At 38.2% G+C, this 18,470-nt stretch overlaps 1 protein-coding gene across 3 annotated transcripts; it reads left to right on the forward strand.

Moving 5' to 3' along the window:
• The first annotated feature begins 3,583 nt into the window (after positions 1 to 3,583).
• LOC125266154 (tripartite motif-containing protein 16-like) lies at positions 3,584 to 18,357 on the forward strand. Of its 3 annotated transcripts, XM_048186616.1 has the most exons (7): positions 3,587 to 4,345; positions 5,991 to 6,086; positions 6,183 to 6,416; positions 8,851 to 9,010; positions 9,470 to 9,517; positions 17,643 to 17,722; positions 17,836 to 18,357. In XM_048186616.1, exons 1-7 carry the CDS (start codon positions 3,767 to 3,769, stop codon positions 17,896 to 17,898), a joined length of 1,260 nt encoding a protein of 419 aa, XP_048042573.1. In that variant the 5' UTR covers positions 3,587 to 3,766; the 3' UTR covers positions 17,899 to 18,357. The 3 variants fall into 3 exon arrangements, with proteins under 3 accessions (XP_048042567.1, XP_048042573.1, XP_048042575.1); XM_048186610.1 differs by lacking the exons at positions 17,643 to 17,722; positions 17,836 to 18,357 and adding an exon at positions 11,923 to 14,285 and having other exon boundaries at positions 3,584 to 4,345; XM_048186618.1 differs by lacking the exons at positions 17,643 to 17,722; positions 17,836 to 18,357 and adding an exon at positions 11,024 to 11,910 and having other exon boundaries at positions 3,669 to 4,345.
• Positions 18,358 to 18,470: the final 113 nt, after the last annotated feature.

Below are 18,470 nucleotides of genomic sequence, written 5' to 3' on the forward strand. Positions count from 1 at the left end.
TCATGTCCCAAGACCCTTCATGCTGGAAGTTAAGAAACTCATTACGAAACCACTACTAGATCCAAATGAATTGCAAAGAATTATATCTATGAAAAATTTTCAGTCAGGATTTAGGCCCCATCACAAACTGCGCTTGTTAAAATTACAAATAACTTCTAGCTTCTGACCAAGGCTACATCTCAATACTAGTTTTACTCAATCTTAGTGCCACTTTCGATACTATATATAATGACATACTCTTAGATCTACTACAAAATTACACGGGTATTCAGGGATGGGCATTAAGGCACTTTTGTTTATTTAAACTGGGAAATATCCACATTAACATCAGTAAAATATGGAGTGCAGCAAGAGTCTGTTTTAGACCCTCTGCTATTTTCAATATACATGCTGCCCCTTGGTAATATTATTAGAAAACATGCACTTAGTTTCCACTGTTATGCTGATGATAATCAGTTATAGATTTCATCACAACTAGGTGAAATCTCTAAATTATCCAAGTTGACAGAGTATGTTAAAGATATAAAACACTGAATTTCCAGTTATTTCTTGTGCTAAATTCTGATAAGACTGGGGTATTACTTATTGGACCAAAAACTTGTACACTGAATCTCTTAGAATACAATTTGATTGTAGGAGGATGTACTGTACTTCATCCTCTACAGTTAAAGGTCTAGGTGTTTCACTTTACTGTGATGGTCCCTTTAACACATTCTGTTGACTATAAGAAATGTTGCACCTACATGTCTACTAACTCCAATTTGAGCGTTAGTAGAGTATTAGTAGACTGGTAGGGTTAGGGTTAGGGTTAGAGTAAGTTAACATGTACTTGCAAAGTTACTTATAGTCAGTAGAATGTCTGTTGGGGGACCATCACAATAAAGAGTTACAGCAACTTGTCTTTCGAAAGTCATATTTTATGTGTTACAAAAACAGCCTACTTTCACCTCAGAAATATTGCTAAAGCCGCGCACACACTTAACGATTGTAAGGCCGATTATGAATGTAAATTGATACTTATGACTGATCGCACTCAAACGTGTCCAGTCGTGTTCAGTCTGCGATTACAGTCGGTGTTCAAATTCCATGTGTAAGTATTTAAATTGGCTTCAGTTGCAGGAAACAATCGCTTGTATGTTCAGCACAGTCTTAGAATGTTTTAGCTAGTCGTTAAATGTGTGCCCGGCTTAAGCTACAGAACATGTTATCTGTTTCTGATGCAGAAAAGCTAGTTCATGCATTCATGACCTCTAGATTGGATTCTTGTAATGCATTACTTGGTGGTTGTCCTGCATCCTGTCACAATCACATTCAGTTTTGTCTTTTTTAGTTTTATGGACCTTTAGTTTGTATTTAGTTTGTATTTCCTGAGTTTCCTGTGTTCCTTTGTTCCATTTTTACTGCCAGTCTTTAGTTACTATGGTTATTCATTTAATCAGCACATCTCTTCGCCCTTGAGTTTGTTATCATTGTATTTTTCAGTTCCTCTTTGTTTTTCAGTTCAGTTGTCCAGTACTGTCATGTCATGTTTTTTTTTTTTTTTTTTTTTGTGATACACACTGTTACATTGTCTCTCTTCTGTGGATTACCTTGGTTTGTTTTATAAAATAAATATTTTTTGTTATTAGATCCATTTTGGACTCTCTTCATCTTCATTGCACTTTTGAACCATGACAGAATACAAGACTTGGAAAAGATATGGATATCGTGTCCATTATGGTTACTCCCAGTCTGAGTTTTCTCAAGCCCAATGGGACTGTTTTTTTTTTTTTTTTTTTCCAAGGAAAAGGAGACATGGGGGATTTCATGGAGGAGTTTTTCGGCATCAACCACCCCAGCCAATGCGACAACGTATCACTCATGGAGGGGTTCTGGAATGGATTGGATGATGAGATCCTGCTGTTGATGCCCCGAGGAAGCTCGTGCTGGATGCTTGCTGAATACATCAACTTCGCCTTATGGGTAGACGGATCCTTTTTTACAGTCAGTGACGTGGAAGAGGAATCCGTTTCAGAGTCCAGCCCCACTAAACATCCATTACAACCCCAGAGCCAGACCCAGCACCCACATCCACTGGCGTTATGGATCCAGAGCCCACTGCAGACCAAGAGACCCAGCTGATTGCCGCCACAGAGATTGATCCTTAGCCAAAGCCCGCTATTGAGCCAGAGCCAGCAGCCACATCCGTTCCGGAGGAGAAGCCAGAGTTCCTTGCTGACCAGGTGAGTGAGCAGTGAAGCAGTGTTTCCCACTCTGCCCACCCACGAACCTACTCAACCGTTGGTCCCTTCCTGCACTGATGTATGTTAGTCATCGCTGGTCCTGCCCAGCTTTGTGTTTTATATGTCTTCATTGTTACCGCTGGTCCCACCTAGCTCAGAAACTTCTATTCCTTCATCGCTGCTTGTCCTGCCCAGCACAAAGCCTGTTTCATCGCCCTGTGTCAAGTCTGTGTTATTGTCACTAACTTCGCCCAACCTCTTTCTCCTGCAAAAATCAGCCAGTCCGTCATCCCAGCCTCCGCTGGTTCCCTTCATTCACTTGTCTTCTCCTCTAATGCAATGTTGTGTGGATGAGCCTCGGGTCTTCCGCTCTCCAGCTTCGTCCAAACAAGTGGATCCCATAACTCTGCCTCCATCATCTGTGCCTATCACTCCACCTCAGCCCCTCAACCTGTCGGCTCCGCCTTGGCTCCTCCCTCTCTCGGCTCCATCAGAGACCATTGTCCTCACAGCTCCACCAGGCTCCCTCATCCCCCCGGCTCCACCCTAGTCAGTCGTCATTCTGCCTGTGCCACAGATCTACAGGCCATCATCTAAACTTCATCCCACTACCCCTTCGGCTCTAGGCTCAGCCTTCCCTGCGGCTCCACCTTGGTCTTCAGTCATACCGGCTCCACCCCAGTCCTCTGGTACTCTGGCTCCACCTCAAACACTCATCGCTGCAGCGCTTTCTGGTCTCCAGAACCATTTGTGTCACTTGGTCCTGTCTGCTCTCAGTCTGTGCCCTGGGCTCCACTTCTATCACTTTCAATCTTGTCGGCCACCCATTCCTCCCTGGATCCTTCCACTGTCCACTGCTCCATGGGCCCTTCCACCATCCACTCCTTCATGGCTCCTCCTACCGTCAGCTCTTTTATTTGCTCCTCCCTGGCTCCTTCCTCTGTCTGCTCCACCTTGGTGCCTCCTGCTGTTATCTCTGCTGATCTTTGTTCTTTTACTGGCCCCTTGCCCACCTCCAGAACCCCTCCCTCCCTCCCTCCCTCCCTCCCTTTGTCGAACTGACCTTTTTTATTATCTTAGAACTGTACGTTCTGACATAAGAATACTACTTTGACATAGTATGTAGTTCTATAAATCTGCTTTGAACCTATATGCATTATGAAAAGCGTTATGCAAATAAATGTACATTTTTTAAAAATAAATAAAAAGTGATAATACTGTAGTCTAAAGGTGAATACACTACATGACTTCTGCCCAGATATTTGCCCAAATGTCCAGTCTGGAGAAATCATCATCTAGAGTCTACAATTCTGTAAATACAACTTCACTTGGTCATTCATGTGCTTATAATTATGATGTTTTCGACTCCACTTGAAAGGCACATAAACACAACAGGAAAGTGTCTCTCCTTGAACAGAAATGAGGAAGCTGCTTTACAGACACGCCTGCTTTCCACACGTCACTCAAACACAGAAGCAGGAAACTATTTCAACTGCTCAGTTCAGGGAAACAGAAACTGAAGTATTCAGTATTCATGCAGTAAAATGGCAGAAGCCAGGATTTCAGTGGATCAGAATGCGTTCACGTGTCCAGTGTGTCTGGATCTCCTAAAGGATCCAGTGGCCATTCCCTGTGGACACAGTTACTGTAAGAGCTGTATTACAGACTGCTGGAATCAGGAGGATGAGAAGAGAGTCTACAGCTGCCCTCAGTGCAGACAGACCTTCAGTCCAAGACCTGCTTTAGGTAAAAACACCATTCTGGCTGAAATGGTGGAGAAACTGAAGAAGACTAAACTTCCTGCTGACTGTTACGCTGGAGCTGGAGACGTGCAGTGTGACGTCTGTACTGGAAGAAAATACAAAGCTGTCAAGTCCTGTCTGGTGTGTCTGGAATCTTTCTGTCAAACTCATTTTGACCGTCATGAGGAATATCACTCTCGTAAGCCACACAAAGTGATCGATGCCACTGGACGACTGCAGGACATGATCTGCCATAAACATGATAAAGAGCTAGAAATGTACTGTATCACTGATCAACAATGCATCTGTGTGTGGTGTAAGGAGTCTGAACATAAAAACCACAACACTGTATCAACTGCAGCACAGAGGACAGAGAAACAGGTATGAACTGAGAGGGATTGTTCAAACAGAAATGAAAGTGCTGTCTTCGTTTACTCACCGTCATGTCATTCCAAACCGGTTTGACTTTCTTTGTTCTGTGGAATGTAAAAGATGATATTTTGAAAAATGTCTCATCTATTTTAGTCTATACACTGAAAGTCAATGGAGTACAAAAGTTTCAAGAAAAAAAGCATAAACGTAATCTAAGCAACTCTTAAAAAGTAAGTGTGCTTAAGTGTACTGATGTGCACTTGCAGTGTACTTCAAATTAAAAGTTTTTTTTTTTTAAATACTTGGAGATAATAAAAGCCACTTAAGTGTACTGAAAGAAAGTAAACTTTCATGACTGTTTCATAATTACACTATAAATTAAATATTGTAATAATGTCAAATTAAAAGTTTTACTTTAAAGTACATTTTAATAATATATCATCTTTGTCATGCGTTAAATAAGTACAATTATTTTGATGTGTTGAATAAAATACTGAAGCACATGTAAAGTACTTGATTATAATTATATGTTATTCAGTATATTTAAAGTTAATATACTTCATTATTACAGTATATTTTAGTTTACCGTCCATGCTTTCTGTACATTTCACAGTTACATTTTATTTATTTTTACACAAAATTCAAGGCATTAGAATTTTGAAATTACATATGGGTCCAGTTTCACAGACAGGGATTAGACTAAGCTAGGATTAGGCCTTACATAAATTAGGGCATTTAAGTAGCTTTTATAAATGTGTCTCAGAAAAAAAACATTACTGGTGTGCATCTTCAGACACAACAATTGCACTGACATATTTTAAGATATCTCAGTGCAAGTTTCTTTAAGTTAAAACAGCTCAAACATACATTTTAGTCTAGGACTAGCTTAAGCCATGTCTGTGAAACCGGGGGAAGAAGATGTACTTCAGTCCTATATTTATGGGTCAAAAAATAACCCTTAAGTTCAGCTAATTACTTTAAATAAATTAAAACTATAATTCATTTTCATTTAATGGCAATTAACATGGAATTATGTGTCTGAAAACATTACATTCAGTTCACTATTATATTCTTTTAAAACATATTATAATAGGTACACTTTTTAGCCAAATTTTGATTCACAAATCAAATCAAATCAAATCATTGATCAACTTATGTATGTGGAGCCCAAATCAAATATGATCAACAAACATCAAAAACATCAAACTTCACACATGCTTGTGTCATGACATCATGATGTTTAGTCATGTGACAGTGACATGCAAGAACCAAAGAGGTTTGATGTTATTGACGTGTCACCATATTTTATTTTACCTCTGTAAACAGCTGAGACATTCTTTACAATATCTTCTGTTGTGTCTCACAATAGACAGAAAGTCATACAGGTTTGGAACGACATGAGGAAGAGTAAATGATGACAGAATTACAACTGTATGGTGAATTATTCATATAAAACTAGACACTGATAGAATACTGCTGACATTTCAGTTTCATATTCATTCATAATCTCATTTCAGGAAACTATGAATCTGTGGTTTGAACCTACAGAATAAACTTACCATGCTTGATCTTTAACCCTCCTCCAATTCTGGATCCATGTAACTTTTATGCTGTGATAGTAGTTTTATATGTCATTTATTGGTTTGTCCTCCAGAAACAGCTGAAGGAGACGCAGATGAAGATCCGTCAGAGAATCCAGCAGAGACAGAAAGATCTTCAGCAGCTGAGAGAGGCTGTGAAGTCTCATAAGGTGAGTCTGGAGAAGAAGAGAAGTTAGAGACGTCTCAGTTTGGACTCTGTCAGTCCCGCTGAAGCCACTGTGTGATTGTGATGTGTGTCCTAACAGTGCTCTGCACAGACAGCAGTGGAGGACAGTGAGAGGATCTTTACTGAGCTCATCCGCTCCATTGAGAGAAGCCGCTCTGAGGTCACACAGCTGATCAGAGATCAGGAAGAGGCTGCAGTGAGTCGAGCTGAAGGACGAATGGAGCGACTGGAGCAGGAGATCAATGATCTGAGGAGGAGAGACGCTGAGCTGGAGCAGCTTTCACACACACACCATCACATCCATTTCCTGCAGGTAACAGAGATCTAGAAGAACAGGATCATAGTGGACTTGAGCAAGAGAAACATTTCATGAGAGCAGAATGAGCCGCTGACTGAGATGTTGTCAGGAATTGAGTCAGATTCAGTCCAGTGCTTGTTATCATATAATCATCAGTCAGACTCTCATCTGATCATCTTCTGTTTAAAGAGACACACATACAAAGACCTGGAAAATCTCATAGGAAACATTTTTTGAGCTCTTTTTTTTTCCTGGAATAAATATTTAGTTGGCAAACACCATTAACTAATTTTTCCTTTTGATTTCTTATGTCATGATGAAATCAGTGAACTTGATGGTGTCAATTTCCACCCAAATAGATTTTTCATCATCTTTTTAATGAAATCTTTTATTTGTACTTTCAGTAGGCCTAATTATAATCAAAATTGGGTCAGGAGATCTTCAAACTGTCAGAGTTCCTATGTTTCATAAGACCGATCGGCTTATAACATCAAAGTACTGCGAGAGCGATTAGACAGCATACGACTCCTTATGCCTTTGAATCACTCTCGCGGTAATGTGATGTCATACGCCGATCGGTCTGCGCAGTGCTGATGCATCTCGAACAAGCCCATTGTGTTTTTTCCCTGTGATCCAGTTTCTCAATGTGTGTCGGATTATTCATCACGTTCATCTGTTCAGTTCTCTATCTCATTAGTTCTCCTTGTTATTTAAACCCAGTGATTCCTGTGTTCTTTTTCTGGTGTCATCTATTGAATATAGAAGCTTTTTGCCTGTTCCTACATTTATGCTGTGTGGATTTATTTCTTCTGTCACACGTGGTTGCAAATGAAGGATAAATGCTAAGTGCAGCACAAAAAAAAAAAAAAAAAAAAAAAAAAATTCACAAAAGCACTAGAAACAAAACACTCTTCACTTAGAAACAAACAGAATATAACATAAATATAAAAGAAAAATATAACATAGAACTGATCAATGAACAGAACAAAACACATGGTTTAAATAGACAGATAAGCTAATTAACAAGACACACCTAGACTCAAAGACTAATCAAATCAGACACCATGGAAACACACAGGCAAAGGACAGCACAAGAAAGCTTAGAGCTAAAACAATTAACAGAAAATACAGATCCAAAACATGACACAAAGCTGATAAGATTGATTTTTATTTAACTGTTTGCCTGTAACACATTGACGAATTTGTCCATGAAGACTGCAAACAGGAAGTGAGGCTGTATATTAGTAAGGCTTATAAAAACTAACTAAACAAAACCTGACCTTGGGATCGTGCCTTAAGGGTCCTTATGATGTTTCAGATCCACTAACCAGAGCTTTCCCGCGGCTCACGCCGCTCTAAAAGCCCTCAATCGCCGTTCTCTCGGCGGCGGCGTTGTTGCAAATGCCGCGCCACAACTGTGGCACATGCAGAGCCCCTCTGCATGACGACGACGACGGGCACGGTGAGTGCGTCGGCTGTCTGGGCAAGTCCCACGCAGAGGCGCTCACCAGGACCTTATGTTTTCACTGCGAGAACATGAGTCTTGCCTCTGAGTCTTAAGGCCAGAACACACCAAGCCGACGCCGCCGAAGTAGTGGCGACGAAAGCAGACTGCAGGGTTGGCTCACGTCGGCTGCGTCTGGGAAAAATATGTGCTTGAACACACCGAAAGAACTTCAGCCGACTGTCAACTAGCACACGCATTCTGCGCCTGCGTATAAATGAGATATCTGTCTATTTAAGCAGATATATTTGTCTATATTCGTCATTCAAAAACGGAAAGCGAAACTATGACTGCATGTATAGCCTACAAACCATAAATAAAGCAGGGCTTGCTTACCGTTTTGAATATCAATCATGCTGATCATGTTCTTTATTCCACTCCGCTCATGTTATTATGAAAATATTCGTGCATCCGATTGCTCAGGTAAGATGACGTAAAATTGGAACAACCTTATGTCTGTGCCGTCATAACTTATTTGCTTGCTTTCATAACTTTTGCTTATATTCTCGTGAACTGACTGGTTTGCTATACTACACAGCCAATCAGAGTTCTGTCTCTCGCCGACGGCCCGACGCCGATTCTACATGTCAAATCGGCCGAAAAAAAGCCGACGAGGACCAACTTCAACCGACGGTGTGGAACACACTGAGGAAACTTAGTCGGCCGACGAAGAAAAACTGCCCGACGGCCGACCGTCGGCTTGGTGTGTTCCTGCCTTTACACTGCGTTATTGAAAAAGGCTTCAGCAGCGAGGGAAAAGGAGACCTTCCCCCATACGCAGTACTCGTTCTATATCTCAGGAACCGAGGTTACGTTCGTAACCGAGTACGTTTCTGATTGTGTGAAAGTGCTGGATTGAGGCGGATTACTGAAGATCAACAAGAGCAGTACAGATCTGATATAGAGCAGGTTATTGGCTGAAGTTTTGATTTGTGTTTTCTGTAGAGTTTCCAGTCTCTCTCAGCACCTCATGAATCTACAGATGAACCTGACGATCCCTTCAGTTCTCTCTCTTCTTTTGATGGCATGAGAGAATCTGTCTGTCAGCTGAGAGACAAACTGGAGGATTTCTGCAAAGAGGAGATCAAGAAGATCTCTGGCAGAGGTAAAGTCCTGCGCCTCCATTATACAGACGTGTGTAGAAAGATCCTGAATGTGAACGTACAACATTTTCTGAAATGTTCCTGAGATTTAAAAAAAAAACGTTCTTTAATGCATCCCACTTTATAAATCACAGTTCATCTTTATTTCAAGTGTAATTTGAACAAGAGCGTCAAATCCACATCCACAAATATCCCTTGATGGATTTGTAGTACGGCACTCATCATCATGTACAAGTGTTTATACCATAGACTGTTTATACATGATGTAGGATGAAATACATAGAATTTAGGATCAAATCCGATACGTGTGTTTAATAAATGAGGCCCCTGGAGATTCATCTGCTCTCAGAAATGATCATCCATCATCTAATATTATAGAGCATCATATTAGAAATGCCTTAGAAATGAATGTATTTTATCTTATTTCTCTTTACACTGTTCATGTCTGTTTATTTCCACAGTCACATTCACCAACATGAATCCCAAGACCAGGAACGACTTCCTACAGTGTAAGTCACTAAGAAAACAAGCAGAAAAACTCACTGAATGTGTTCTTTACACAGTTTGGTCAGGCAAAAACAAGAAGGGGATCTAATTGTAGCACTTTTAAATAAAAACAAAAAGATAATAGAAGATAATCCATAACTATGAAGATCACAGGAAAACATGTGGTAGCATGAACAACACAAGTCAAAGAACTTCGCAAATTTAAAGGGTTAATTCACTCATTTATTACTCTCCCTCATGCCGTTCCACACCCGTAAGACCTTCATTAATCTTCAGAACACAAATTAAGATATTTTAGTTGAAATCCGATGGCTCCGTGAGGCCTCCATAGGGAGCAATGACACTTCCTCTCTCAAGATCCATAAAGCTACTAAAAACATAATTAAATCAGTTCATGTGAGTACAGTGGTTCAATATTAATATTATAAAGCGACGAGAATATTTTGGAGCGCCAACAAAAAAAAAAAAAAACGGCTTATTTAGTGATGGCTGATTTTTTTTTTTTTGGGGGGGGGTGAACTAAGCCTTTAAGGCTATATAAACAATGCAAACAAAAGGAGCTAAATGAAATGCAGGTGGAACAAAACAGTAACCATGGAAATAACTGGTAAATGTTAGGAAACTAGATCAGTGACAAGGAACACAGGCAAACAGAAACAGAACTGAACCAAAACAAAACACAATGAAACTAAACCTAAACATCATGTTGTTCCTGTAGAGCAGGGATGGGCAACTTCGATAGTGACAAGGGCCAACATTTTTTCTCCTTGATACCAGGGGGTCAAATTACTAATCCACACTTGCACTTTTTACACCGTCTTACTCAGTTTACTTTTTATTAAGGGAAATCAATGTATAATTGATGCTATTTGTTTTTAAAGATTTTATGAACTATAAAACTTGTGCAATTATGCTAATACAAATGGGAAACTTTGTTTTCAGTTGATAAGCAATATTACCCCAACAGCAAATGTAATCTCAATTGCATTGTCTGCAACAAACAAATGTACAGATGTCCTATTTTTTATTACAATCCTAGACATTTTCAACTCAGCCTCGTTAAAAAGTGCCTATTTAAAAAATAGTTGTTCTATACTGAATTACCATAATCCACATCCACATATTACCATGAAAAATACAATTTTTAAAAATGTAAAAGAACATAATTAAGTGCATACATTTCCGTCATTCGTTTGGCAAAAAATGTTTTGTTGACTATGCATTTTACCTTTGAAATCTAAGACAAGTAACTCTGGTTAGCCGCCACTATTCCACCGTGGGGCCAAACCGTTTTCTTTGCTTTCCCATTCCATTCCGATCCGATCTGGCCGGTACGGATATGGCTTCATTTTCCACTTTAGGCTGATAACTTCAGTCGTTGACTTAGTAACGCACGAGTTAACACACGATATGCAATGTAAATAGTGACCGCGTTATGTAGGATGATTAGTTATTTCTTTAAATTGTATGATTAATATTTGTTCATGTTGCTCAAATATCATGTTTAGCAAGCTACGGAGAAACTGGTAGCCAGGCAGCAAAAGGTGACCGATCCTGAGTGACGACTTCACTACTCGCATTCTAGCAGAACGGTTCGGCACGGTTGGCTAATTCCGGGCGGAGAACGGTTTGTAATCATGCCGTACCATACCGGGCTCAAGTGGAAATACAACTGGAACCGTTCCTTACCATTCATCCGTTCGGCCTGACGGTGGAAAGCGGATTTTGTGAGCAGTGCAGTGGTGTAATGGCAATTTACAATAAAATCTTTCATTACAGATTTCGTTTCCAAACAAATCAAACATAGGCTATGTGTGACCCTTGAACTTGCAAAAAGATAATCTGTTAATCATCCTGATTGGATGGTGAAAACACGATTTTTATAGTCAAATTTTCATTTATTTTTGCTAATTTTAGTAAACTTTAACTAAATTGCTGTTATTAATACTGGGATCGGCTGGAAATGGTGACCTCTCCTGGATTGATTTAGTATTAACATTATAACATTAGCCTCATAGCATAATTGCCTATGTCATTTTTTGTCCAAATTGTGATATCTGCCTTTGAAATATGATCTGGGCAATTATGCTATGAGGCTAAAGATAATCTGAGAGCAATCTTTACATTACTTCAACTTTCAAATGTTTTAAATTTGATCATCCGAGTGATCCAGCGGGCCGTATTTAAAGAGACTTTAAAGAGCCTCCAGTTGCCCATCCCTCTTGTTGAAGGTGAAAGAAATCATGATAGAAGAGTTTTCTGATTGATCATGTAAATGATGATTCAGGATATCTGGTCAGCTGTACTGAGACACTGATGATACACTGAACATTGAGTCATGAAGAGTTCAGATACATTAAAAGATCAGATTCATAATTCCTGATTCTGATGTGTTTCTCTCCATCAGATTCCCATCAGCTCACTCTGGATCTGAACACAGTGAATAAACAGCTCTGTCTGTCTGAGAAGAGCAGAGTGATTACTAACACTGGCACAGTCCAGCCGTATCCTGATCATCCAGACAGATTTGATTATTATTATCAGGTGTTGTGTAGAGAGAGTGTGTGTGGACGCTGTTACTGGGAGATTGAGTGGAGTGGACATGTGTATATATCAGTATCATATAAGAACATCGGCAGGAAGGGATTGGGTAGTGAGTGTGCGTTTGGTCTTAATGATCAGTCCTGGTGTTTCTACTGCTCTTCCTCCAGATACTCATTCTATCACAATAAGATAGTGACTGCTCTCCCTGTAAAGTCTATCAGCTCTAGAATAGGAGTGTATGTGGATCACAGTGCAGGAACTCTGTCCTTCTACAGCGTCTCTGACACAATGAGCCTCATCCACACAGTCCAGACCACATTCACTCAGCCGCTCTATCCTGGGTTTTGGGTTTTGTCAGGATCATCAGTGAAACTGTGTTGATGTTTCAGAATAAACTGTAGAGAGATTTTACCCATGATAAATCAGTAAGGTGCGTTCCATTCGACCGCAAGTGGACTGCGAAGTGGACTTCACAGGGTATTTCGCCATCTTAAGTGAGATTCCAATCCGAAGGGAGCGAACATGTTCAGTTCGAAGGGCACTGCGAACGGCATAGGGAATAAGGGAACATAGATACATCACTTCACAGGAAGTGAGGTCAAATCACCCAACTGTCATTGCACACAGCGTCACCAGTCAGAACTATGATGGAGGAGAGCCATTGAAAGAGTTTTTAAACAGCTCTGTGATGGAGGAATTTACATATGCGTTTTGAGTATTCATAAATTTTGTTATTATATGAACGAGAGTATTTATGAATGGTTATGGCGATGAGTGTTACATTTGCATGTTGTAGGCATGACAAAGTACAAGTGTTGAAAAGCAGCTGAGGCTCTGACATTTTTTATTTTACTTTATTTAGGCTACCTCAGAGAGTTTACTATGCGGCTGTGCATGGAAAAGAAATCGCATGAGATGAGAGCCAGACCATGACAGTTACAGCTTCAAATCTGTTAATGGTCAATTAATAGCGCAATAGTAATACAATAAACATACAAAACACATATTATTTATGTAAAAAACTTATATATGTATTCTATATATTTTAAATTTGAAAGTAATACCTATTTATGTTATAATCTGCGCGACACTGTATTTGACTTTCTTCGATGACGTTTGCAGGGCGTTCCAAATGAACAATTTATTGTCAGTGAAGTCCAGTACAACTGATCTACCGTGCTCAGGGAGTAGGGAGCAGTGAACACTGCGTAGGGACCCTGTCGAATGGAACGCAGCTAGAGTCTCTTATTTCCTCGTCATTACACTAATACAGCTGAACTTCACTGAAATAACAGAATAAATGTGTATTAAATCCTCAAACAGACAGTACTGTAAGAACTGTAAGAACTGTGTGTGTGTTTTTGTGACATATCAGGACACAAATGTGTATAATGACATGGGTATGACAGGTATTACAAGGAGAGGGTGACTTATGAGGACATTACCCCATGTCGCCACTTTTCAAAAGCCTTATAAATCATACAGAATTAGTTTTTGTGAGAAAGTAAAAATGTGAACAGTTTCCTGTGATGGTTATGGGTAAGGGTAGTGTAGGGGGATAGAAAATACAGTTTGTACAGTGTAAAAAAATTATAGTATCAGTGTTGTTGTGAAAAACAGTGAGCTCTGAAGGTCTGGTAACACCTTATAATAACTTTAATAAATCTTTAACAAACATTATATAACACTTAAGAGATAATTAGTTAATTTATATTTAAATAGCTAGAAATATGTGATAATGTGCTTGTTAATGTTTGCTAATAGACGTATTAAACATAATAATTAACAGACCATTATTTAATGTAAATTAAAATACTTACAATTGTCATTAAACTTTCCATTCATATGATCATGCACTTCTTGAAAATCTTCAAATGTTGTTAAACTTCAGTTCATATTTTAATGCACTTTTTTACATTTACAAATGAACAAATGCATAAAGCTGTTTAGCTATGAGAGATCTGGATGTTCAACAGAAAATGTAACAATATAAGAATGACTTTATAATTATATGTATTTAACTCTTTAACTCTTCAAACTTTTATTTTTATATTTCCAACATTTATTTTCCACTGGCACAATGTGTTAGATTTTACTGGTATGGCTATAATTGTATTTTGTTCATTGATGAAATTAATATGCTGGTAAATCTGTATATTCAATTGAAGTTCAGCTATGAAATGTAAGAGATGAAACCTAAATAAAGCTGTTGATGTGAAGCAATAACTTGTGTTATTGAATATATAACAGTAAAATTAAAAATAATAATATTAATAATAAAATAACAGTAAAATGCTGTACTTTATTTTACAGTATGTTTAAAACTATTGTTGTTATTTTTTACAGTATTTTTACTGTGGTATGAAATACAGCAACTACTGGATAATTGTTTCCAGTTAGTTACTGTTAATTTGACAATAAACATTCTACAGTGTACTTTGTACTTGCTTAAAAAAATAATTGTTAGGTATGTACTTGTGTTCGGGTTCTTTTGCAAAACACTCCTGCTGCTATTGAGGTGTGATACGGGTGAGGTTCAGGACAGGTTTGGTGGTACGGGCAGATTTAAGGGTTTAGTTCAGGGGTCAACAGTGTACAGGGGTCAGTTTGATTACTATCAGAGAACACTGTTCAAACTGTTTATATTACATTGTTTTGATAAATGAACAAGTATTTTCTTGAAAAGTTGATTTGTTTTCTCCTGCTGATGTCCTGTAGTGTTGAGGCAATAAAAACATGTTTGCACCAAATTTATGTGGTTGTTATTTCTTTATCAAGCATTTAGTTAAACTTAACCCTTTACACAAGTGTTTTTACAGTAGCTATAAGTCCAGTTGCCATAAATAGTACATGATTAATAGTAAACATTTATAAACATTTACAAATGATGAATAGTTTTTGCCTCAATAAACTCCCAATTACTGTAATTATTAGTTGTAGCATTTAAGTTTAGGTATTGGGTAGGATTAAGGGATGTAGAATATGGTTTGCAAAATAAGGCATTAATATCTGCTTTAAAAGTTCTAATAAACAGCCCATATGTAAGCTAATAAGCAACTAGATAAAAGTGTGAATTCTTTCCCATACTAAGTTTAGTTGTTTCCGAAGTCTGAATACACAACAGAACAAACAAAGACCACATTACAGACTGCAATTTGATGAGTTAAAGTATGCAAAAATGCAAAATTGACTTTTACATGGTGTTTGAACATAATTGTGTGTTGGCAGTGTGTGTACATAACCACCCTATAATGATAAAAATCCACCCACTCCTTTTTTTTTCTTCTTCTTCTTTTTTTAATTCCCATAAATCATAAGCAGCGTCTTTGAACAAGTCGTTTGCAGATTCTGGGCAAGGTGATGTCACATTAGCCACAGGCCCCTCCCATGACTGCTGATGGACTCTGCCGTATTAGCATAGACCTGCCCTGAGCAAGTTGTACACAGTCCGCCATTTTCTGTAGCTGTAGTGACAAGAATGTGAACATAAGAGTGAACATAACAGTCTTCATGTACTCCTGACATCAGAGCTGCTGAAGACGCAGTGGATTAGTTTTATTTTTGAAGGGAATGCGCCCCCATATACCTAAATTTGTTTATGTCTGCGCTAATCGTTTTACACCAGACTGCTTAAGCTCTTACAGTGATTGTCTGGACTGAAAACAGATGATGCTTCTTTTGTGAAAAGTAAAATAAACGTTATAAAACTCATCAGTAAAGTTTTGGTCATCATTCAGACGGGGTCTGGTACAACAGGCTTCTACTAATAATGGATAAAAGCAAGATGACAACTTAAGTTACTACCGTAATTACACTAAACAGTACCTGTTCTATCTCCACTCTGGCTCTGTAGGCATTGTTGTCCGAATCCGGTTTGGACTGAACATGAGAATGAGCGCTTGAAGCTCCACCCTCTTAGGCAGGGAGCAGCAGCTCATTTGCATCATATATAGATTTTTAAGAAGTGCATGATCATATGAATTGAAAGTTTAATGACATTTGTAAGCATTTTAATTTACATTAAATAATGATCTGTTAATCATTATAGATGGATGGTCAGATGGATGGATGGACACTCATTTTGATCAACACTCAAATAAAAAAACATATAAATTACACATAAGGCACATTTTGCATTAACTTATATATTTATTTTTCTGCTCCAATTGATTTTTGAAATATAATCATTTTACACAGTTACTGTCACAACTTGTTTTCATGACAAATTTATTTAAACATATATTAAATAATTAACACATGAATTAAGTAAATATAACAAATAATGACAAAAAAGTTGCTGTTTGGATTTTAATAGGCAAATACATGACCGGATCATTACTGCTGTTATTATTATGTTTCTAGCATGTTATATGTTTGGCAACAGTTCTTCTAATCCTAACTGATAGAGTGTGTAGCTTTTAATTTTTTAAAAAACATTGTAGGAAGACATATCTAACCATATTCCAGGATGACAATGTCAAGATTCATCAGGCTCAAAATGTGAAAGAATGGTTGGGAAGGAGCATGAAGAATCAAGAATCAAGTTTACCAATGCATGTACAATGTATACTTAGATGGCATGTGCATGTATATGATTGTTACGTTTATTTGTGTATGCATGTGTGTATGTATGTATAAATATGTATATAGTTAATAACTGCAGAAGGAATTATAACTTGGTTAAATTTTTGTTTGCTTAAGGAAAATTCTGTTGAGCTTATCTGTACTCTATATTTCTCCAGTAATAATAATAAAAAAAGTTTACTAATTCGTTTCTCAATTTCCAAACCACCACAACAAAACATTTGGCAATATTCTAAACAATTAGAGACCAAACATGATGGAAAAAGATTGAACCGTCAAGCATTCATTCATTTGTACATTAACAGCTAAATTTGTGTAAGGTGTTGCATTACAAATAGCCGTCACTGAGAATACTTTTTCTGTGAATAAGTATGAAATGGATGTGTGTAGTTTACATCAGTTTCAAGGTTTCCAGACATATTTTTGAATGGATTTGGATGGATCACTGTGATCTCTCCCACCATGGCTGAGGTCCTGAAGAATTTTTATGGCAGTCACTGTCCAACCTTAGGAATTAGTCTCTAGATGTGTGAAGGGCAGAAACTGCATGTGGACCAATGAGAAGTCCTTTCCTTCCTGGGCTTGGTTCCAGAGGTCTTCTTCTTGCGCTCTAAGAGGTGTCTGGATGTTGTCCTTGCAACTTTATCTGATGGTGTTGGACAGTTTGTTTGGGTTAGTCCACCAAGACCCAATCAAAATGTAGCAATCTTTTGTCCATTGTTACGGACAGAGAGGGGCCCGGCCAAAAACTGGGCCCTGGAATGTGCTGTTCCCTACAAATGAATACGGGTCAATTTGAACCCCTTTATGCATTCTTGGGGTAGTGATACACAAATTATTATTATTATTATTATTATTATTATTATTTCTTCATCCTATGACCAAGAAATATGAAAATTACATTGATGATGGTCAGAAACAAGTTTTTAAAGAATTCATGGAATATCAAATAAATAAAAATTCATTGATAAAATATATATTTTTTTTTTTAAATCACAGCATTCACAGAAAAAACAACAACAAAAAAACAGCATTCCTGTTATGGACAGAAGGGCAGGAGACAACAGATATGGAAACAGGTGATGGTTTATTGATGAACAGCACAGTAAACACAGTAATGCAAGTAAGTGGGCAGTAGATGGAAACTTAGTGAAGTGGTAACAGAATACTGATACAGACCTTTGTCTTACAGATATGCAGATCGTGGATGGCTGGTCGTTGGTTGACGGAATGGATACATGTAGCAGGTAGGTAAACTCACACACAGATGACAAAGCACGAAGACCGGGGAGACACGTTGGAGTGGAACAGGTAAGAGTCCTTGAGGATTTGGAGATTGACTTAGAGAGTCCTTCATAAGAACAAGACAGGACAACTGACTGAGGTGAGTGGTGTGCTTAAGTATCTGTGGTGATGAGGTGCTGATGGGGAACAGGTGTGTGATTAGAACTCTGCTGAGGGAGTGCGCTGTGATTGGCTGATGGTGGAGCCTGGCGGATCTGTGACAATTCCGCATCAATTTGACCCCCTTTATGCATTCTAGGGTTAAAAATCATGCTTCACCTGCTGCATATTTGACATTAAAATCATTGTAATGTCTGTTATTGATTTTCTCTCAGGCAGGGAGCTCATAAATATGTATCTTGACCTCAAGTACAGTGGTACAAATTGAACTTGTCATTAAAATGTCATTAAGTGACAATACTCTGACAAATAATTTTATAACAGCGTCATGACTATTTTTCATTTCATGTTTTTTTTTGTTTTTTGTTTTTTTAAGTTTCCTCCAACAGAAGGTCAGATAATAGACAATTTCAACTGTTATAA

Source organism: Megalobrama amblycephala, linkage group LG1 (genome assembly GCF_018812025.1).
Source record: "Megalobrama amblycephala isolate DHTTF-2021 linkage group LG1, ASM1881202v1, whole genome shotgun sequence".
Taxonomy (NCBI): Eukaryota; Metazoa; Chordata; class Actinopteri; order Cypriniformes; family Xenocyprididae; genus Megalobrama; species Megalobrama amblycephala.